The sequence below is a fragment of the Diadema setosum genome, chromosome 14 (genome assembly GCF_964275005.1).
Source record: "Diadema setosum chromosome 14, eeDiaSeto1, whole genome shotgun sequence".
NCBI classification, from domain to species: Eukaryota; Metazoa; Echinodermata; class Echinoidea; order Diadematoida; family Diadematidae; genus Diadema; species Diadema setosum.
The window spans coordinates 37,808,957-37,832,972 of NC_092698.1; the positions used below are offsets into that span (position 1 = coordinate 37,808,957).

Genomic DNA, 24,016 nt, shown 5'->3' on the forward strand with positions numbered 1-24,016 from the left:
CTGGCCTCTTCCAGTTTTACTCTGAACTCCATACACTACATGATAGAAACACTATTTTATAGAGATTAGACATACAGGCTTTAATATCACGCTGAACTGCAACGTATTACATACAACAATAAACATTTTGCACAGAGAACTCTTGGTATACGCTCGTAAAACAGAAACAGAAAGCTCTTGTAAATCCTATGTTGCATCATTGCCAGAAATGTAGACATGGTGAAGATTTGTTCAAGGGTTGTTCTTCATCTAATTCCTGTAAGTCCAAAACTAATGTGTAAATAAGCTTAGTGACAATTAACTTCATATCACCTCTGGTCATCGCTGAACGCCTACTTGTGCATGTAAACACTGTCAACAGCGGGAGGCGCTGTGTGAACAAAAATCAAGGACTCCAAAACGGCCGATGTTCAGTTAGTTAGAATAGATGTAATTTTTCACAATGGCTAGAGCAACCGCCATTTCGTTGGCTTTTCTTCTGTTCTCTACCGTGACCACGGCCCAAGACGATGGGGCACCAAGGGTCACCTTACCAGGTGGGGGAATTCTTCAAGGTGTCACGCTGCCTTTTAACGAATCGGAGTTCCTGAATATAGACACACGGGTTAACGCTTTCTTAGGCGTGCCTTACGCCCAATCTCCCGTTGGGAATCTCAGGTTTAGAGACCCTCTTCCGTACAACATCAGCGGGGAGTACAATGCGACCGAGCACAGAGCGGAATGTCCTCAAGCCACGCCTCTTGCCCAGTTGCCAACTATTGGACCCATCTTAGCTCGAGATGTAGACGAGGACTGTCTCTTTTTGAGCATCTACACACCTTCCCCAACGGTATGTTTCAGTCAAGAATTATCGTGTTCAGTGGTAGCCTCGTTTACAACAGGCGCTAGAAATGAATACTGGGTCCGAGTTTAGTACGTACCATCAAAGGGCTTCTTGTTGCACTCTAAATAGTGAAATGGTAAATCCAACATTCTAAATTTTGTCACTTCTCGAACCTTTTGTTAATGTCAAATCTAACACTAGAATGGTTGGATTTACCCTCTTATTTTTAGTTAAAAGAAAAAGAGAAAAAGTGAGAAAGGTGAAATCTAAGAGGTGAAATAATGCGATGTTATGAAAGCTGTCGGCTGAAACACATGATAGATGAGACCACGCCCAAAGTGTTCGACAACTAGCAAACAGAATAAGATGAGGGAAATCACCAAAGGAAAAGCGGATTGTAAGCTAAATCAACTGATTAATTGGCAAAGAGAAAGGGTTTTATACGACATAGAGGAACAACAGGGAAGAGGAGTAGAAGACAACGACGATGAAGAAGCAAAAAATGGAATAATAATATGCAGAGAGCCCATTTTCTTCTTAGTATTCGTTGTGTTCTCACTTCTACTGAGGAAGAGAACTCATCTTGTCTAATTCTTTTGAAACTCATTTACCGTTACTATATAAATATCCCTTCAAAGTCTCGTTAGTGCATCAGCAGGATTTCTTTAGACTGAGACAGACCCGATGGACATTTTATTCTTTCGTCTAAATAATCCTTACATAGGCCCTGTTTTATGAAGAGTCATAAATGATTTTTCATAGTTGATTTCTCAAACAACGTAAGACTATGGCAGCGTGTGTATTAAGGAAATTTATAATCGGTTATATCTTTTGATAAAACGGGAGCCGTGAGCTAACATCTAATTTAGATCTAATTTTGTTTCAATGGAGGAGGAAAAATGACTACTTTAGTGCTAAATCTGACAATGGTAAACTTCCTTCTGACAGCCGACATCGTATGTTCCAGTTTTCTTCTGGATTCATGGAGGTGGCTACTCACTTGGGGCTGGATCTTGGGTAGTCTACGAGCCCCTTCCCATGGTGGCTCTAGCCGACATCGTCGTTGTAGCCGTCAACTACCGTCTCGGAGCGTATGGATATCTGACATCAGGTATGCAGTAGAGCAACATAATGTATTGTGGTAGGTCTATTGAGATGCTTTGCCTAAACCTGTATAGGCTAAATATCGATGAAACATCAAAACCCATCAAACCGAACCCTATAGCTCGTATCAAGTGGCTTAACAATCCAATATATTTATGCATATACAACTGTATTAATGGTCACAGATGTGTGTATAGCTATAGAAATAGGTTAACACTTTCACCAACTCGTACAAGTATACAAATGATGGTGTGGCTCAATTGCAGTGACTTTTTGTTTTTCAGTTGACATTATGTATATTACAACCGTCACTGGTATAAAATTATATTCAGAGAAAATCATTACTTTTAAGGCTAAAGAATACAACGAAAGAAGCTTTTCGACATGTTGACAAAACATGAAAGCGAATGATAATGATTGTGCGAGATCTACTTCAGGGATGTCAACTTCGTGAACATTGTGTTCAACCATGCTCTAGAGTCATTGTTTTGTTTCCCCATTTCGTAGTTTTTGTAATTCTGGTCTAATCTTATATATGGCGATTGTTTAGAACTCTAACTTCATCTCTGTATCGTAAAGTTTGTACTAGTATTTTATATTACGTATCATTTAAGCTATTTTCTAACACTACCCTTGTGTATCTTCGATCAAAATGTTCATATATCGCCCAATTGTACTTATATCATCTAAGGACGGAAGTTGGCACAAAAACAAACGGATCCTGATATAAGGTTGATTTTACACAACTCCCAAACAAAATTTGTCGTCAGTCGCACTTTACAAGAAATCCTCAGTGAGACCAATGTGGTCCTGACTATATCACTTCTCTAAGTTTATGTGACACAACGAAAACAGATCAGTAATCTTTGACCTCAAAATCTTCTGTTATCGGCCCAGTGCTAAGTCCTCAAAATGTTAGATCTGAAGAGGGTAATCGGCTATAAGTGTTTATTCTCGAGGATTATCATTACCCAATAGTTACTTAGCATGATGATCTTTCTGTTGTCATCAAGATGCGATGACGTCTGCATTTCTTGCGAATAGTGACGAACTCTGCTGTGTTATCCATTTTGATTGATATTGTCATTATTGACCGACTGATAGTTTGCTTCTGAGTTGTAGTAAAAACGAGAACACTCGGAAAGCAGATATTATTTTTATTCCTTCTGCGTTTGCGCACGTGTGTGTGTTCGCTTTCGGATGGCAGTGCCTCTTCCAATGATGGTATTAAGATCACTGACATATGTCTGTATTCTTGTTGTTAAAGTGATCTTAATGAAACGTGGCTAGCCAATCACTTAAAATTCATATTCTTTTCTTTGTCCTCTATTCATGGTATGCATGACTGGTTAAAGGTGATGACGTAGCCCCCGGAAATTACGGAATGATGGATCAGATTCTGGCTCTTCGTTGGGTTCAGGATAATATAGCAGGTATGGAATTATCAGTTCCCATTTTGTATGCTTTAAATACAAGAACCTCCGCTCATGTAATACCGTTCTACATAAGATAATCATCAATGATGTTATGCCCTATACACACTACCCAAGACATAAGAAGCTACACTCATTACATTGATAGCGATTTGTCGGTCCATTTTTATACAAAGGAGAAAAACGATTGAGGGTACGTAGTCACTAACTTGATCTAATCTGCTGCAATTCGATCATCACATGGTGCCATATGAGTTGTTGCTCAGCAACCAAACCGGTCACGAAGTACTTATATATTAGTTGTCCGAGCTTGTTTGAAGTTTCACTGATCTTGTACTTGTGTCACTGGTTTCCGTTGACCTAAAATCTCGACTAGTGACTTCTTGTTCTTTTAAAGGGATGATGGAGTATTGGTTGAGGTGAGGATTCAGCTTTTAACTTTTTGCAAAATACTTAGAAAATATTTTTGAAATCTTAAAGAGCATGTCATTCTGAGGGGAATTCAGAGTTTGTTTATGGAAATCCATTTTGAAATGAGGGAAATATAAAAAAGTAAAACAAAACAATCCAATAAAAGGTGGATCCCACCTTTTATCATTATCGCTTTGTTTTTGATATCTCAGCCATTTCAAAGCCAATATTCATCAAAGGATCTGTGAACTCCTCTTAGGATTCTATGCTCTTGCTTATTTATAGGAAATTTCTCATTATCTCAAAAAGTAATCATCAAATAAAAGATGGAAACCTGAAGACCTGTAACACCGAAAATGTACCATCCCTTTAAACTGTTTCATCCATGAAAGCATTTGGTGGCGATCCAAACCGAGTGACTATTGGTGGAGAGAGCGCGGGAGGCTCCAGCGTTAGTCTCCTCTCACTGTCTCCTCTGACGGATGGACTCTTTCATCAGACCATCATGCAGGTTTTTAACTTTTGTTTGTACGTTTGCATTTGTGTGCAAATTTGAAAACTGGTCTCAACTCTTCCGGACAAACCCCCATCTTGATATAAAAATGAAATAAGCAAGCAAACAAACAAACAAATCCCCGCATTCTTTAAACATGGCTGTGGTATCCACATCTTTCCAACCTTTGGTCCATGTCTTCCTAGATCGTTTACAGCTTGACAACCTCGTATTCCTCCTATGTACAATTACCCATGTACCCTTTAATTACCCCATTGCACTGACACTTTGCAAAGTCTAACCTCCTACGGAAGAGTCAAACCCATACACACACAAGGAGACTAGTTAACAGACTGCCTTTTCACTAAACTTTCCAATAAACTTTACAAGGCTTCAGTGATAACTTTCTGACGACTGGACAATTATAACCATCTAGTCTAGACATTTTATTAAAAACAATTAAGCAGTTTTTGCTGAGAGGCTGTGTGATCATCCATTATATTCTGATTTTGCACATCTGTATAAAATATAGTTATATACATTGACCTTTCCACACATGCTGTCAAACTGAAAGCAATGATATGATTAGTATGGAATGAAGAAAAGGATGAATTGATAGTCGTGTCTTTTTTTTTTTATTCTATTCTTGCCGGAATATAATGGAACCGCCTTCGTGAACTACCAAATTTGGTAATTCCAGTTCTCTGCCTGATGTTAACATTATGTCCATTGCAGAGCGGGACCGCACTAAGTCCTTGGTCGTGGACCACCATGGAGAGTGGAGCGGAGGCTGCCAGAGATCTGGCGGCTTCTTTGGGGTGTCAAACCACCAGCAGTGCGCAAATGATCAGCTGCTTAAGACAAGTACCGCAGGCTAACCTGACAGATGCCTCGAACGTGAGAGTTCTTCATTTTTCCTTTCTTTCGTTTTGCTTTTTACATTGTGTTTCTCTTATGCTATGAGAATAGCATAACATACTTGCTATTACGCTCGCACATTGCCATGTAAAAACTGATGTATAATATATACAAATACTGTATATAAGTGTAAGAGACTCTATCATAATCATTTGTAAAGGTCATAGCAATGCCGAAGAGGGTATCGTAATTAATTTGCCAGTAATGAAGATTTGCTTACTGTTTACACTTTACAATTCATATAAGTCTTCCTGCCATATATTGCCAGTTTTTGAAAGGTATATAAATCCACTGTGTATTTGGGTAATGTCGGTTGCACAGGCTTAGTTGTCATACCCCAGATTAATTGTGGCCATGTGATAGATCACGAGAAGTTCCTAAAAGCATGTTTTCATTTGGTTTGGTGATACCAAAACATCTCATTTGTCTTTCAGGGGGCTTCTTATGTTCTGTCCTCACCGGTGGTCGATGGACGCTTTTTACCGGACGCTCCAATGGAGCTCATCAATCGCCGTCAGTTCAAGGTGACCCCTACATTGATTGGAACCAACGAGGATGAGGGCGCCTCACAAGCTCTCATGTTCTTCCCGGAAGACTTATTATCAGACACGCCTCCAGTCATGAATCTCTCTTTCTTCCGGAGCATCATGCAGGAAAATACGTACCGCGTTTCCTCGGACATCGAACTCGCTTCCATTGACCATCATTATGTAGACTGGACCGTGGCTGACGACCCCAGTGGAGATCAGCTGGATTCCTACATTAGGCTTGTTACTGACATCAACTTCGCCTGTCCCACAGAGTACCTTGCGAGGGCGCTAGAGGCTGCGGGGGCTAGTATCTACCGGTACGAGATGACGCATGATCCGTCCTGGTCCATCTACGTTGGAGTGCCGAAGTGGCTGGGCGCCACGCATGCAGAAGAACTGCAATACGTCTTTAGCTGGGGATTTATTCCTACCATAGCACCCATCGTGGGACAGACTGATGAAGAGAAATTGATGTCCGTCCAGTTTATGCGTTACTGGACAAACTTCGTTAAATCCGGGTACGTTTCACCGATGTAGCATTCAATGCTAGATATATACCGAACTCATGCCTTCATGTTGGAAGGAATTCGTAGAGCTGAAAATCTGTAAATTATCACAATGCGTCAGGTAGATGTATCCAAATCAGGAAAGAAAATGTTGCTCATATTTGACATCTAATATCTGTTAAACAGTGCTAATGAGCTGTACATCATCAACAAGTTAAAAAATGTAATGCTATTCTCATTAGAATTTCATCATTCCACACGAAGAATGGCGCAAATGTCGAGAAAAAGTACACAAAGACAAAATCTGTCTGTCTGTCCTATTGTACATAAGAATACTTTCATCAAATAATTCTGTTCCTATAATTCGTCAAGATATTCGTCTAATCAATAGTACATCGTGCTTCATTCACAGGAATCCTAACGAACCTCTGGAGAACGAGATCTATCCGGAATGGCCTCTGTACACTATGCCTGAGCAGAATTACAAACAGCTCTCCTTAAACATGACCAACGGACGGGCCATGAGGGCGGCATCATGTTCCTTTATGATGAACTTTATTCCAGGTTTACGCATACAAACAGGTATGCAGAATGCAGTCACCATCGCCAAACATTCAATATTTTTACACATAAATACTTCTTCAAAATGATTGTTATAACAGTTCTTATTTTCAACATAACATTACAGTTACCTCTGTTTATCATCATAATTACGTCATCATTACTACTGTCATTATCATCACTATCATTATAATCATGATTGTCTCAACTCAGTAAAGTTTTGTAAAGTTCAAATTCAAGGGTAAATCAAAATAAAAGGCAATCAGATTAAAATAAAGAAAAGGAAGTGGCGTATATAAGTCTCGGGTAAGCCAAGTGGCCTTCGTTGTGTTAGAAGATGTCGATCAAATAATTTTTATATCTGGTGACTGATACACTTTGCTACCATGCGCTGTTAATTAGAATTCCACCTTCTTTCAGTGTTGTGAATTTTTGGCAACTGTATATGGGACCATGATCTTCTGCCAGAAAGATAAATGCATGTAGTACACCATATTCATCAGACGTCGTCAAGGAAAGAAACACCTTGCACAAATCCAAGTACCCCTTTATTCAGTGTAGAAATCACTCAATATAAAAACAAAGAAGATTTACTCTTCCCATGTAAGACAATTATGGAATATCTCAATGAGAATCACAGCATGGCCGAACTTCACTCACTTCAGACATGTCAGACATTTTTGTCGATTTGACATAACTGGAAATGATTTCTATTCCTGTGATAGAAAGTGAAAACAATGCTTTTCTTCATTTCAAAGATGTTTAGAACGCATGTTTCCAAGCATGACATAGAATATTGAATGTGTATAATTGTTTCACGAGTGATTCCCTTAACATTTTTAAAGGTAGAGGAAAGACACCAAGAAGTTTGCGTTTGGGGAAATGATTTGATAGGTAGTATCAATGTGGGTGTATTTTAAATGATGTAAATAGAGTATCATCATGTTGAATTCTGTTCAATTCGGGAAACAAAGACTAATCTATCGAATTTTTCGAGTTCCTTCATAGTCATAAAGTATAATATGTTTTCTGATTTGTCAGAGCCTTATTTTTGTATATTGTGGTGGTGATGGTCTGTGTGTTTGTGTGTGAGTATATCAGTAAAGGTCAGACTGCGTCTTTATGCTTTTCTCTCCCCCCTGTCTTTTTAGTCAGAATTTAACACATTCCATTTTTATAATTTCTTCAATAGAATGAGATGAGGTACTTGTAAAGGCATACTTACGGTATCAAACACAAACACACACACACACACACACACACACACACACACAAACACACACTTACTCTTCTCTCTCTTTCTGTCTTCCGACAGATCCGATTGATGACGTATACACTGATTGGCAGGACCAGTACCAGCGGTGGAAGGGCACTGACATGCCCTCTTGGACCACGGAATTCAACGATTATAAAGAGGAAAATTCATGCACTGCTAGTCCTTGAATTGCAATGGGTGTGGTCGAGGTTGTAAAAGACAGGGATTAAATGTATCGCTTGTTTAAAATTCAAACTGCAGATTTAAGTGTTTGATAGAAATCGTTAAAGACAAACAATGCAATAAATTCAAGAAGACATAAATGTGTGTAATGCTTCTTCCCGAAAGAGACAGTATCAGGGGAAAAAAATGTTTTTGATCAACAGTTTCACACTTATCACCCCTATTAAGGAAAAAAAAAACAAATCAAAAACACTTTCATTGTTTATTTGTAGGAATCATGAAGAGAATATGAGGCATTAATTCTGAAGTCTATTGTGTGTAAGGTTACCGGGAGACTTGGGTGGCAGTATTATGCCATTACCTCCAGCTCTGATCACCTCAACTAATCTGCATTTGAGGCTGTGACCAATATCTAGATTCATAGAACATGTGAAATATTCAAGTTAAAAAATGTCCTTATTTTGTATCTCAATTTCATTACACTTCCACTGCTCTGTTTCTTAGGTTTGTAATCAAGCCATCTTGAACAGTACGTCCTGTAAGCGGAATAATTATCGTTTTGAAACGATGTTGAAGAACGAGATCGTGGGTAAAGATGCGGAGGCAGTGACGCTCTCGTCTTATAACGATGATAATGACAATTGAAAGGAGAAGCAGAAGAATAATAGTTATCACTAAGATTAAAATGATAAGCAGTTATTGATTATTACTGATCAGAACATTTTGGTGTATAACCTTCATTGCAATAAGGAGAGCGACGACGATTAGCATGGTATTAAACAGACATTTTTTTTTTTTTTTTGTATTGGCGCCATGTACTCGCCCTGCCGTAAAAGTGATTGTTGCTATAATGATTATGATAGGCATTTCGTCTACGTTAATGTCATCGCTTTCAAAAAAGTCCATTGACTTTCGTATGATGTCCATCTCTGACAATTTGTGTGTGTGTGTGTGTGTTTATATGTATATAATTTTTGTTGATTTTAATTTTGTTCAAATTTGTAAAGTGGATGAAGATATTGAAGAACATTTTTTTTTTATCAGTGGCATCAAATAAGTAAAGACGCAATAAACCACTTGCAACAATAACAATAATTGCGCCATGTTTATTTCAGATATAACGTGGTGTATGTTTCACAATTTACCAACTTCAGGACAATTGAGGACATCTGAGACTGACTCAGAATAACGTATACAGACACAATCATTCACTACATGAGATAATATACAATTTTCGGAATATGTGAGTAGGAAAATCCATATATACCGGTAGAGACTCAACCTCTTCTTCAAAAGCATAATTTTTAGTACTTGGCAAAAACAACCAAAGATGCTTAAATCATGAAATATACTGTCAGGAATGAAAACGAGCAGAATCACTAAACATTTACTCCGATACTTGTCACTGGTAAATCGTAGTTAATATATGGTGCATTTTTCTCATCTGCTATCTAAGGTTTAATCGTACCAAAACATTTGTGTAAAATCGGAGATTTCGTATTTTGCTTCGAAATTCACGAAGCCAAATTAAATATTGGCCCATTCGCCATCAGTGTAGACACGCTGGTGCTAGATTTAACACCCTCTGGTTGCTGCGCAGCGTAAACACCGTTACACGGTTTCATGGATTGTTACACGTGTTATCCTCCTTGTACTCGTTGAAAACCTCGTTCCATTCAACCATATGGACATCTCGCCACTCGGAGTATTCTCGCTGCCAGTCGTCGTACAAATCCTCATTGTCTCCTGAGGGTGAATACAACATAATGAAACAAATGACACCAATGAACATAACACGGATAAAATGATTTCCTGTTGTCCTATATAGTTCAAGTTCAAGTTGATTTATTTCATTTCCAACAAAATAATTGGAAGTACAATGAAACATTCATATACACAGATGTCAGAAAATCAGTACCACAATGCGATGAACAGAAATAACATTGTAAAAGGCAGGATACAAGACTACATTGTAACATTGACAAGACAACATTGTAAGAGCAGGATACAAGACTATCATGTTTTCAACAAGTTTAATGCTTTGTTATGTGCCAAGTGAAATAAAAACCCCTCGTATGATGGTGATGATGATAATGGCTTCTTGTATAATAATAATAATGATGATAATAGTAATAACAATAACAATAACAATAATAATAATAACAATAATAATAATAATAATAATAATAGTAACAAGGTCTTATTTATCCAGGGTAGCCTCTACAGTGTTGCCACTGCTCTACCAGAGGGCCCTACCATTATTATTACCCCCGGCGTTGCTAGGAACCCATTTATACACCTGGCAATGCCTGGGTCGAGAGGGACATGGTGGGTAAAAACATCTTGTCCAAGGACGTAAGTATTGGGAGGGAATCGAACTCGGGTCCTCCGAATGAGAGTCGGGAGTCGTATCCACTATGCCACAGAGCCCATAGTGCCGTTATCCTACGTTGAAGGGCGCTCATGGCGCATGATCTAGAATCTCTCCAGCTTCAACTGTTTAGTCAATATGATGTTGGGATATTCAATTTCCATTATCCCGAGTCAAGGATTAATTAAGTACTATTGCTAGGAAGACATAGCTGGTGTGCGGTAAATAGAAATAATATTTTACAGTTGAGAGGAGAATAGGAAATTTTTGAGTCTACGTTGATGTTTGCCTGGTGTGCTGTACAGATGAGCTTGTCAGAATATCGAGTAAAGTCATTCCGTGATCCATGTCGTATACTTGGGTCTTGGCAGCATTAAAACAGCTAACAGCCAGTGTTAGAGCGGGAAGTCATCAAAGTGAGTGAATAAATTCTTCTGTTCTGCCAAACATATCAGAATTGAGTTTCGTGCTGCTTTCAGAGGTTGCAATAGTCAATTTAAGACGATAACAACTCTGTAATGAAAAGAGTAACAAGAAACTCGAACAAGAGTAGTAATTGCCGTACTTAAAAACAAAAAATAACTCTTAACGTAAAGACTGATAATAAATTACCTGTATAGTTATAGAGCTCAGGAGCTAGATTGAGCCAGAACGCGCAACTTTCCATTCTCATGGCTCGGCCGTTCTCCATGCTCAAGGATAGTTTCTTGTATTCCAAATCCGGCACGGTGAACTGAGGCCACGTCGGATAGGATCCAGAAGGCACCGGCGAATTTGGGTCTCTGGCGGATTGGTAAATCATGATTGGATTCAGGGGTAACAGGTGGAAGACAAAGAAACAGGACAAATAAGTGGAGAAGGAAGAGGTATGCAGAAAAATAGAGAGATTAACATTTTAGTCATGAAAGAAAAGATGTAGTGGAGAAAAAATATAGAAATATCATTGCGTATAGAGCTGTGATACAAACATGAATGAATATCAAGTTAAACATATCTGACGAGATGAATGTGTTTGTGGCGTCTATCGTAATCACTGATCACGCCCTTAATTTTTGCTGTTATGAAAGTGAGAAGTAAAAACTCTGTTTACCCTGTTCGTATAAAATTGGTCCAGTAGGTCATGAATTGTACAGACATCCATTTCTCCTCGTCCGTTTGACCCACGATTCGATCAAGGGAAGGATTAAAAGCCCAGCCAAAGACGTACTGCAACTCCTCGGCGTGCCCCGCTCCCAACCACTTTGGCACCCCAGCAAACACCGACCACGAAGGGTCATGTGTCATCTCGTAGCGGTAGACTGGCACGCTAACATTGGCCAGCGCTCGGGCCATTAGCTCAGTACTGCAAGCAAACACCTGTGTCAATTGCAGATAAAATGTGAATTTCGGAATGAATGATTAGTTCATAGAAGCAAAATCTTGCGCAGACCTGTCATGAAATATTCCATAAACATGCCAGGCTATATATAAAGACATTTATGTCTAAATTCTTATTATTTTACCACGAATTAAGTAATAGAGTTTGCGTGTTTCATTTCCTATTTTCATTCTATGTTATAAAGAAATGCACCTTTCATGTTGAAGACTTTCATTTCAAGACACCTCTTCAGTCTTGACTGCGAAGAGTGGAAATGCAAATACCAATTGCTCTACAAAAATAGATCTGTCAATTTTCTGGTCGTCGACGATTCAGAGGTATTTCCCTATGTGGAATTGTCCCTTTATGCATACATCTACTCTACAAAACAACGGGGAAAAAATAGGGGGAGGGGTGCTGGGAATTTTGCTGAATGAAGATACAACAAAGCACATGGGAAAATAAAAAGTTACCGACCGATTGACGTGATATGCCAGAAATGTGGACATTTTAAATTGAACATGACAATGTTCGCTAATGGCGACTAAAATCTGTACTCTTTTCGGAGCAGTATTACAAACATTACATGGCGTGTATTCAAACATGAGTTTATGTTACATCGGTAACGCGTCGTCGCACCAGCCCTTTTCGCAATAATATTGGCCCAACTTCTACTGCAACAGCTAGCTTTTCTATACTCCTTCGCTGCTATTACCTGATCAGTGTTTAGTCGAATGAAGGCGTCGAGATGATCGCTCGATTGGTTGTCTGCTTTAGTCCAGTCCACGTACCAGTGCTCGACAGCAGGGATGAGCAGGGGACTGCTGTAGTAGAGGTAGCCTGGGAACAGTTCCTGGAACTCGCTAAGACTCATCGGGGGTGGCACGCGTCTGACGACGTAAGACGGGAAGGCGCGTAGAGCGATAAGCGTTCCTTCGTCTTCGTTTGTACCCATCAGTGTGGGGACGCCGCGGAAGTTCGGCTGTTCGATCAGGGTGGCGGGCGCGGCGGGTAAAAAGTAGTCGTCAACCACCGGTACGAAGAGGAGCTCAACGATGAGATGAGTTCTAGTCATCTGCCATATAATTTACGGGACAGGGTATGTAAGTTAAGAGAATAAGATAAATGAAAAGCTTGCACAGTATATTGTAAAACACGTTTATAGAGCTAACAAGGTATACCCTCTAAACGTAGAATGCGAAAGGCCAGATATCACTGGAAAAATAGATGGACGGGATGCATGCTGGCAACCGCCATGACAGTGAGATATAGAGTGGGTTAAAACATGTATTGTTCTCCTAAGTCCAGCTATCGTCGACGTAACAAGGAGGAAAAGTAATGTCAACTATGATTAAACGTTAAAGGAATAGTGAAATTGTACATACATTCATATTTTCACAGGTGATCTATAATGTGTTGTTAACTAAGTAGGTCTATACTATAAAACATTACATACACATAGGCCTACACAAACGTGCATATCATTTTCATGATCATTATCTTGATATGATTAACAATATCATTATGTGCATGTATATGTTTATAAGCTATGATTTGAGTCTGATTCTCACAATTCAGTATACTTTATACTAACATTTCCTATAAGAACAAAACATAGAGAGATATATTCAACATTTGTCTTACAGCGAGTTGCGCCCTTGTGAGATTCACTTCATCCACACCTCGTAAACATTCAATCAAAGCCACATTGTCCGTGACGTCACAATTAAAGTTTTCGGCAATCTCCCGTGTGAAACCAATCTGTCGTTCAATGTTGGTATCTGCGGCCCACGGACACAAGGCGTTTCCACTCTGCATAATAAGAAATGAATATATCAAAGTCCATGTTTATCTTGTGAAAAGAACATGCATATATTTCAAAATCAATGCAAACAAGGAGGAAACTGACCAGAAGTGTATATGATATAGGCCCTAAATGAAAAACGACAAAACCAAAAAGAATAAAATTGCATAGGGATTCAAACCCGAGACCTCCGAATTGATAGACTGGTGCTCTTTTACCTATATAGGTCTACTGAGTTTTGGAAATGCCTAGATATTAAAATGTATACTTATAAAACGTATATCACAGGAATAATTTCATAGAGAAATACGTCTTCAGGGAGTCTTATTAAAGTTTCAGATTAAGATTCAGTGTAAACATACAGTAAGAGTAAACAAAGACATTCAATCTACAATCTACTATGGCATATATCACTAACAAGAAATGACATGCAAGTGTGCCTTTTATTCTATGTCTTAAAAACTTCGCGATGTTTACACACAAGTATACACATAAAAATGAAGAAAAAAATAAAGAAGTGATGAAAACGAAACTTTGTCAAGCGTATGTAAAATACAAATGCTCTATATATCAAAATATAAAAATATAAACAGCTTTATCTCTTTCATTCAAATTAGATATAAAATGCTTCATCTTAACCTTTCTGTGAATGTGTTAGAGTTCAACAGCTCTTCCAGTATGAATTTGCGTTTTGCATGTTTTCTCCAAGTAGAATGAAAGAAACAAAAGGTGTTTTTATCCGCTTTCCGCACGCTCTAAGTGAGACGAGCACAACGAGAGCGCAAAACATGCCATACCGCAACCATGCAAGGTGTTTTGCTTGAAAGAAATATGCACTTTTTTAACGAATTGGACATTTCTGCAAATTCAATGACACAGCTAACAGCATTAACAGTAACAGGTAACTAAAACAAACACAAACTGCGACAGGTGGATATAAGAGTGTCCCACCCACCTCCATGATGGCTTGGTGGAAGAGTCCCTGACTGAGGGGCGATACTATGTGAAGCCCCACACTCCCGGCACCAGCACTCTCGCCCATGATGGTCACCTTCGACGGGTCGCCTCCGAAATCTGTCCAACGTCAAACATAGTATAGGTTACCTACAGGTATACTGTCAGTTTCCTCTTGATGAATACGATTAAGGAAGACAAACTATCACTTTATTTAACACATACATACACACGCACACACACACATACACACACACATCCCCCCACACAAAATATGACGCTTTGAGGTATCCATTTTGCCAGCGCAAGTCATTAACTTGCATTGCATCTCTTGAATATGAAAACGACAATGACTAGAAAGATGACAGAATGGTAACACTTTTGACACCAATTATGATTGATAATATATAGGTATAATGCCCAATCACTGGCAGAAATTCATCACCGGATACAGCAGAATTGCTTTCGCAAGAGGGTGTTTTAATATTCACATCAGTGAATATTGCATTGAAATCATTCTTTTCAAAATATACTATTTTGCGATATATTTCCATTTAGTTTGTCGCATCAATACGAAATCTGAGTTTCTTTGTTCGTCTGTTTGTTTGTTTGTTTGTTTTCGTAATTTGTGTACCCTGTTAAAGCTGTAAAGAATGAGTATAATTAATTATGTCAATCAAAGTGTGGAAGGATCAATAGACAGCTGCGTCTTCAATTTTTCATTTTAGAAGTAAAACGTTGAATCACCATAAAAATTACATGAAGTTTAAGTCAAAATAAAGAAGAACTGCTGAAACATAAACCATGATGTTAATTTACATACAATAAGGAACCAAGAAGGGAAAACGACAAATCTTACATTCAATGTTATCTCGCACCCATTCCAGGGCCATAAGCTGGTCCAGCATGCCGTAGTTTCCCGGTGAGGCGCTATCACCTGTGGGATGATAAAAATCAAGATAAAATTCAGGTGATGCCATGGTTTACCAATCAACAAATCGCTTGCAATGTAAAGTATGTGAACCATATAGTTTGTTAATTGCCTTCCAGTAACATAAAATCGGGTTAAATATTTGTTTGTATAGACCGCGACAAGCTGCATTCGTGTCAGTATTAAGGCTGTAATTTTATACACATTTATTGTTAAGGTTGCATTAATTTTTGTTGTCAAGCTTAAAGATGTCTGAAAATATAGCAAAATATCTATCAATATCTATCGTGTCTATAAACAATATAGATACTTGCATTTGTCACTGAAACACCCGAAACCGTCAGTCCGTTTTTTCTTATAGTTTTTAGCTTTACCATTTTTTCATATAGAATATAATAACGTTGTAATTTGAAAGAGGTCAAAAGTCAACAAAGTATGTCAGAATTACTTCTGTGACACACAATTCTCTTGGTAAAACCTTAATAGGCTTTCAAATAAACATAACTTATAATAAACAAATATAAACATGCAGTGAGCAAATTCACATCATTCAGAAAGTTGTCGAAATAAGAGCAACCTTATTACAGGGAACCATAAAGGCCATTATGTACAGGATCTTCAGTCGCTATAGGATTAATTTGTGTTGTGTCAAAGGACAAAAGAAGTTTAAACGAAAGTATAAAAACATAGGTATAAGAAGTCCAGCTATGTCGGCTTATTTGTGTGAGTCTTGCTCGCGACCCTTTTCACCCGCTGTCTTCTTCGCTAGCCTACGGCTCTCCCGAACTCGGCCATGTGCGGGGCGTCTATCATGGAGTGCCGACCCGTGGGTAACTGTTTTAGTTCCGTGAGGACTGAGGAACATGTCTGTACAGTGTCGATATGATTTTAGCTGCTGTATAATGGTCTTGAGAGGTTCAATGGAAATCAATTACCAAGGTCTGGAGCAGACAAAAATAAAAGAGCTTGACAGAGCGGCTCGCCAACTAGCTGTTGTGCGACTGAAGGCATAAACGAACCTCACTTGCATCTGTGTTTCACCCCGGCCCGACTTACCTTCCAAGTTGTTGCGCAAATTTGTTCCGTCCTTAGGGAATCTATATGATGTTATTATGATACATATTCATCGATGTTTCTAGTTACATACTGAGTACCCTGCAGCACTAAGATATATTCGAGCAGCGGTGTGTCTAATTGTGAAAGACATGAACAGGTATGAAAGCCAAGCAAGTGTTGTTGTGGTGTTTTTTTTTTTTTTTGTTTGTTTTTTTTTTTTTTTTGCTTTTTACGATATCAGTATGATAAATGTGATATAACATTAACAACTTCATGGTTTCGTCAGACATACCAGTGGTGAGAAAGCCAAAGACGCCGAGTCGGTAGTTGACCGTCACGACAATGATTTCAGGTGAGACGGCGATGAGGGGGAGGGGTTCATAGATGGAGCCAGAACCTCCTCCCAGGGTGTACCCTCCCCCATGAAACCACACCAACACGGAGGCATTCGTGGGCTGGTAGTGGAAACATGGGAATATAATAACTGTCGAAAAGAATCTCACTCAACCTGATTGAGCGCCCGCAAACTATAGGTACACTAGGTAGTCATGACTTCAGCGATAAAAGGCGCTACATAATGACTATCGTCATTTTCTAACCTTTTTTCACTTCTTGCAACTTCCTGCCTTTCGGAATTAGTATAGCTTTTTGAATATTGAAAATAAATTAACACTCTTGCTGTTTATGATATTTTATCTTTTCATATTATAAATTATATACTGTAATAAAGTGTTTCGTGAAAATTCGCCTCTCCGAAAGGCAAGTAATATACGAGACGTTATAAATTCCAAATTGTACGTCTCCTCTATACTCATGAAAATGCCCGTCTAAATTGCGAATACGCTTGTTCTGAAGAAACTGTACTTAATTGCCATAGCATTTTTTATTGTGACAGATATAGCTGGAAATGGAGAATGATTACGAAGCAATGATATCCATAACGGTGATATAAACGATAACGATAGACAATGACGGAATCGACGATTCTGGTAGGGAAAATGAGGGAGTGTGGAGGGAAAGAGAGGGAGGAAGAAATCTATTATAATAGACAGGTTAAGGAAGAGAATGGGATGAAGGATGGACAGTAACCATCCTTCAGAAGATGAAGTTCTGAGCCCTTACCCTAGGGGATGCAGTATGCACACCAAGGTAGAGACAATCCTCGTCCACATTTCGTAGCACAGGGACTGGTAGGAGATCGTCGATCGGACTGAGCTGTGGGCAGATCGGTCCGTCACGGATAGCGGAAAAGATCCTACCCAGCGATCCCTTCTTCACTGGGTTCCTAAAGCGTAGATCCCCAACAGGTGGCTCGGCGAAGGGAATCCCAAGAAATGCTTGGATGGTGATGGTCTCGCCTCCAAGGTATTCCGTTTTGTTGAACTCCAGGTTGGTGCCATACACGGTGGTGTACGTAGAATCTCCTGGGAGGGTGACTTGGGGTGCCTGCGCAGTGACGACCACGCAAACAGTGGAGAAAATTGTCACCAGGGTGATGAGTACGCGCTCAAATGTCATCCTGATGATCTGGTGTAGGACTTCACATCTGATATTAAAAGTTTCTGTTTTATTAGCTCCAGGCCGATTTCAAGACTTAGATAGATAATGCAGATAGAGGGCGGGAACTGGGTCAGAATGTAATGTCACGTGATTCACTATGCCCAGAGAAGTGTAACGACTGATACGCAAGTGGTTAAACGAAACCACTTTGTCAACACATTGTGCAACCAGTGCACTTATGACAAGTATCTCTCAGCCGCTCTGTTGACTTGTCGGTGTTCGTTCAGATAACGCCTTCTAATGACCCTATAGCTTATCACCCTCGTGGGGAGGAGGAGAGAAGAGGAAGAGGAGGGGAGAGGAGGGGAGTGAGGGGAGCAATGATATGATTTTCAACTTTGGAACGTCTACCCACCACCCCCGTGTATACGTATGAATATATTAAATAAAATATTAAAGTCAACTAAAGTCATTAAGCTCAACATACACTGTTGCACTCGATCACCGCGAGAAATGTACCAGATGTCATTAAAGATATTTTGGTAGGATTATTAAACGCTAAATATTTCAAGAGTTGCACTAAGTTGTCACATTAACATCTTAGCAAAGTGCATGAATACATGACCTCTGTACTTGAAATAAGAACAAAATGAATAATAAGTTCCCAATGTCCATAACACATAGGTTCCATCTGATGTGGTGCAACATGCGATTAAGTTATTAGAATTTCCTATGATTTGCTATAAACATATAAAACAAAACAAATCAAAATAAGGTCTACTCCTATGTCGCCCTCCTATCACCATTTATCCGGGTTATTCCGAGTTTTCAACACTATATGTATATATATATATATATATATATATATATATATATATATATATATATATATATTATATATGTAAATTATATATAGATAGATATATGCAACCCTATACAACAGGATTAGATGAGTATATGGCAAAGCTTTGAACCTTGATCAATATCAAAATACGACACAATATTTATAATTAGGATAAAATCTGATAGCCTTTGATAACATTAGGTATTTCCATTCTTTCCCTCGCCATCTATGTAAGACTGGACTTTTGAGCTCTCCAGTTTGTTTTATTGTTTATCTTGAATGTACAACATAAGATCTTAGGAATGTGTGACATAAACACGTTAAATCTGAGGGTTCAAAATATGTCAACTTTTGTAAATCCATTGTCTTCAGAGTGTTTTCTTAGACCATGCATACATTTTCAGATAAATGTTAAAAATGCAAGACAATTTTCGAACACATTTGCCAGTGTTTAAATTGTAAATTTGAACTCGTTTGCCAAATCGAACTCACAGAAAGAACGAAGATTGTGCGTCCGAAAAAGATACAGATTCATCTTTTAGTGTGCGTATGTGTGTGCCTGTCCCTGTGTTTTATTTTTAACAGAAACGAATCTACTTGATTCTGGCTATGAATGTCTATCTGCCATTCTGCTGTATATACCTCCCACAAAACATCACCATATGAAACTAGGCCCTATCTGCACTTGTCTATTGTGGCTTCCCTAGTGTATCTTCCCCAAAATCACATTAACAATGGTAAACTATTGACAGTATATTTAAAGATTATGTTAATGAATAACTCACAACCTCTCCAGAAACGACATAAAGGTTGACCCCAACGTCAAGCGACCTAACGTCACGCAACCTGTGGTGTAGTTCTAATGACGTTTGTATACAGTACACAGGCACGATGCAGTATATTAGCAACGGTGCTTCTGCACTATTCCTCTGTTTTCATCAAGGGCATCCTGATTTTCTTTCATTTTTTTCACTTTCCATAGACTTATCTTTTCATGAAGCATCCAGGATATCGTCATCATATACCCCGGTTGTTGCTTAATCTAGAGTCCAATTGATGCTTCATTGGAAAACAAACGAACAAACAAACAAGCAAATAACAAACAAAAACATGTTGCTGAAAACAACTCCTCACTTAGCGCAAACTATAACAAAACATGATGAGCTTTCCTTGCGCTGCGTCGCTTTTTAATTTTTTTTTTCATACTTTGCCATAGACATTTCATGAAGCATGCAAGATAATCGTCACCATCCATACCTCGGTATCTAGAGTCATCATTGTCATCATATACCTCGGCCAAATCTATAGAGACGAATGAATATTCTATTTAAAAATACACAGAAAAAGCATTGATGAAAATAACTCCCCACTTAATGCTATAGCTATATGATGCACTTTCATTCTGCTGTGTCGCTTGCGATTAATGAATGTGGCGGCAAAAAACAGACATCTTTTACACTGCGAAATCCCCTCTGTGTCAATCATTAGGCAAAGTCTATTCTTTAGATATTATCATTATTATACGAACTGTACGAGTTTAATTTAAGTCACTGTTTACCATTGGGAGCAGTGATTTAAAAATTGTTCGAGTAATAACATTTGATGCATATGTGTAGGTCAGCTGTATCACAAAATATCATACCTTACAAACATTTCGCTGTAAAGACTATAATATAAGGATAAATCATTATTTTTCCTAATATATCATAACTAATATAGCTATTGTTCGCATTTCTAATATAGCTATTGTTCGCATTTTGAATATTTAACAAAAGTTCACATTGATTTTACTGATTTAGATTTTCACATTGTTTGTTTCTGTCCCTAAATCACATTTTTGGAATTATTTTGAAGCACTAAAGCTGGGTTTTTGTTTCATCAATGGTAAATAATGCATTTAAGGTAAGTTTACCCGGTTGCTCATCATAAAGAGGATGCGATTATAATATAACACACTCCAATATGCTGTCATTATACTCTCGATAGATTCCTTATGAGCAGTTTATAACCTTTTCGTTTTGAAATTGCTTTTACGTATGTGATATCGCTGTACGTTGAAATTGCTAAAAGAAGACGAGTTTGGAAGCTGTTTACAATCAGAATTACATCATTTGACGTGTACTACATGTATTAGACGTAGAATAGGTTCGTTTTGATATTTGTATTATGGTGGTCTTTTTCATCTTTCATGCCATGCTTAATAACGATACTTTAAATGGTCAAGTTGAAGTAATATTTACATTTCGACATAACACACAAAATAAAATCACCTATGTTTACAGCATACGCACACACAAAAAAAGCACCTCCTAAACTCGGATTCCATATTCAGAATGTGACTTTTTTTTATTAATTCATTCTCCGCTCATGAAAAGGACTGCCCTTTCAGCCATAGTTAGGGTTGATTTTCAAACGGGACCTTGCCGTACATTTAAAAGAACACACAAGAGCACAATTCAACATTGAGTCAGTGTAGACAGATTTACGGTGCAGGTACGCAGGGAGCTGAACGCTTTCCTGATATAATCATACTCATGACGTAAAAATAGATACAATGTGCATTTTTCATGTATAACAATAACTTATTAACACCATTGTATTTTTAATTAAGTGACTGAGCTTCAACCAACCTTAAAATTGTAGAGGGCAAGCTTTCGTCCTCTCCTGAGGACTTTCTCAAGCCTTATGCCTCAGGAGAGGACGAAAGCTTGCCCTCTACAATTTTAAGGTTGGTTGAAGCTCAGTCACTTAATTATTCATCATCCCCAGCCGATGAAAGTTTTCAGTATCACCATTGTATTTTCTTTATTGATGACCCCAGTATTCACATTCCACCTCTGCACGTCCCTTAAATATATCATCGGTTATGACTTTAAAGAACTGTGATTTTAAAGCGTGTTGTTTGATTGACATCCTTCTATGAAATGAGCGGAATCAATGTTGTGGAGTTTAAAAACAAACAAAAAAAGTCAGCCATTTTGTGCTAACACCACTGAAGACAAGTAATGAAGAGATGGAAGTCGTAGCTTATAGCCCACACAGGCCATTGAGAATATAAGAATGAGGAAGGAAATTGCTGTGTTTCTTGAGATATAACTTCTTTGTTTGCTTTGGCGTAATTACCGAGATGAAGTAGGGTGGTGACGTGAGCAATATTGCCATTTTCCAATCATAATGCCGAAAATAATCTAACATGTCAAAACGTCCCAGTAATTTACTTTTGGCATACAAAATGGGTAGCAATGCATGTTAAGTCCAACGTTCCAGCAAGCAGCGGTTACTTGGTATCGTGGAGGAACAGCAATCATCGGTGATAAGACGTCATTTATCAAACATTGGCTTGGAGTAATGACATCGGCATTCCGTGAGAGCGAAGGTGTTGATACGTTATCTTTTTTTATGGGGTTTACACCATCTCAGAAAAACGCGTGACCCTTTGCTGAAAGCTGAACGAATTAAGCTCAATTAACATGCAACTACTCTTTGAAATTTGAAACTACGGTCATGCAAGGTCGGTCATGATCAGCAGGGTGGCGGCTAGTCTCCCATGGGCGCCTAAAGTAATATTACATATAATAACAAATGTATGACCTGTGGTAGAAGTATATAGATTAATATACTTTTTCACTTAAGTTATACAATACATACAGAAAATATATGTAACGAAAAGAGAAAATGAAAGCGAGATTACCATATACCTATATGATATAAAGAAATAAATATAATAGTATAAGTATATGGAGAGAAAGTGACGGAAATATATAGATTAGATATAGAGGGAGAGAAGGAGAAGGCACAGATAAAAGGGGAAATGAACCTGAGTGAGACTTTTGAGTTATCCCTGGTGCATAGTACGACAATAATTATCAAGGGATTAATATTTCTTCAAAGATTATTCAACGTCTCGCAATACTTTTAGTTTCTCTAAGTTGCGGCATTCTTGATTAGATTTATCTTGACCATCACAACAACTTGCACCTTTATAATACTGAGTCACATCACATCCTCCAAGATCCATGGTTATAGGTACAATTACAATAAAAATTGATTGTAGACTAATGTACATTTAGACACATACAAAGTTAAAATATTCCACTCGGTTTGATTTGATTCGATTCGATTCTATTCGACTAATCTGACATTAATAACTACGGTGAATTTCCTGTCAACAGCAGATGACAAGTTTCTGATCCACAACCATCTTCAATCGAGCATCTTGCCCTCAAATGGTTTCATAGCAACTGTCACAATGATCGTATAAAGAAAAATCAGAAAACAAAAACCATCATCCATTCCACGCTGGCACAATCGTCATTTCTTCATTCAAACGAACTTAACTGAGTTGTTTGTTATGACATAATTGCTCCATCTTTTTGCAAACATATTGCAACCAACAAACTGATCATACTTCATCTGTAGTATGCATAAAGGATGCTCTCTTAGGCTACTGAAGAAATGACTATGGTAATTCAGCCTGTTATGGGGACATACGCTGATATATCCGCGACCAGTCGAGTCCGACCAGGGAGATCTCTCCTCCAACCCCTGGTCCAACCAACACCACGCCCTATGCTGACATGTATATACAACAAAAGGGCGTGGAGTTACAGCAAGCGTTTCTGAGCCATTATCAAGCTGTGTAAACTCTTGCGTAATTCCCGGATCACAATGTGTTATTGGCCATTTTCTGTTATAGCTAATAACCTGCTTGTTAATTGATAACGCTATAAAAGGGGCTTGCTTTGAAGCCGGGTTAGGAGGCAGTTGCCACTTACTGCCTGCGGTTCGACGCAACAGCTTCCAAAAAACAAAACAAAACAAAAGACAATACAACACAATCACAATGTGTATGATTGGTCCATCTATGAGTATCTTCTCGATACGCTTTTACAATGTGGTTGTTCAATCAATGATTAATGAATAGCGAGTAGGGATGATTGACCAATGTGGGTAACTCTGCCAGTTCATAATAAATTGATACG

The 24,016-nt window shown here is 38.4% G+C and overlaps 2 protein-coding genes across 2 annotated transcripts; one reads left to right on the forward strand and one right to left on the reverse strand.

The window, feature by feature from the left end:
* Positions 1-442: 442 nt before the first annotated feature.
* LOC140238340 (acetylcholinesterase-like) lies at positions 443-8,222 on the forward strand. The gene is made up of 8 exons (XM_072318273.1): positions 443-829; positions 1,772-1,934; positions 3,283-3,360; positions 4,164-4,282; positions 5,000-5,161; positions 5,617-6,230; positions 6,631-6,800; positions 8,095-8,222. The coding sequence occupies exons 1-8, from the start codon at positions 443-445 to the stop codon at positions 8,220-8,222; spliced, it is 1,821 nt and encodes a 606-aa protein (XP_072174374.1).
* Positions 8,223-9,838: 1,616 nt separating this feature from the next.
* LOC140238341 (acetylcholinesterase-like) lies at positions 9,839-18,208 on the reverse strand. The gene is made up of 9 exons (XM_072318274.1): positions 17,813-18,208; positions 16,983-17,145; positions 15,563-15,640; positions 14,705-14,823; positions 13,590-13,757; positions 12,661-13,020; positions 11,679-11,944; positions 11,201-11,370; positions 9,839-9,960 (listed from the first exon to the last, which is right to left on the reverse strand). Exons 1-9 carry the CDS (start codon positions 18,206-18,208, stop codon positions 9,839-9,841), a joined length of 1,842 nt encoding a protein of 613 aa, XP_072174375.1.
* Between the last annotated feature and the right edge of the window lie 5,808 nt (positions 18,209-24,016).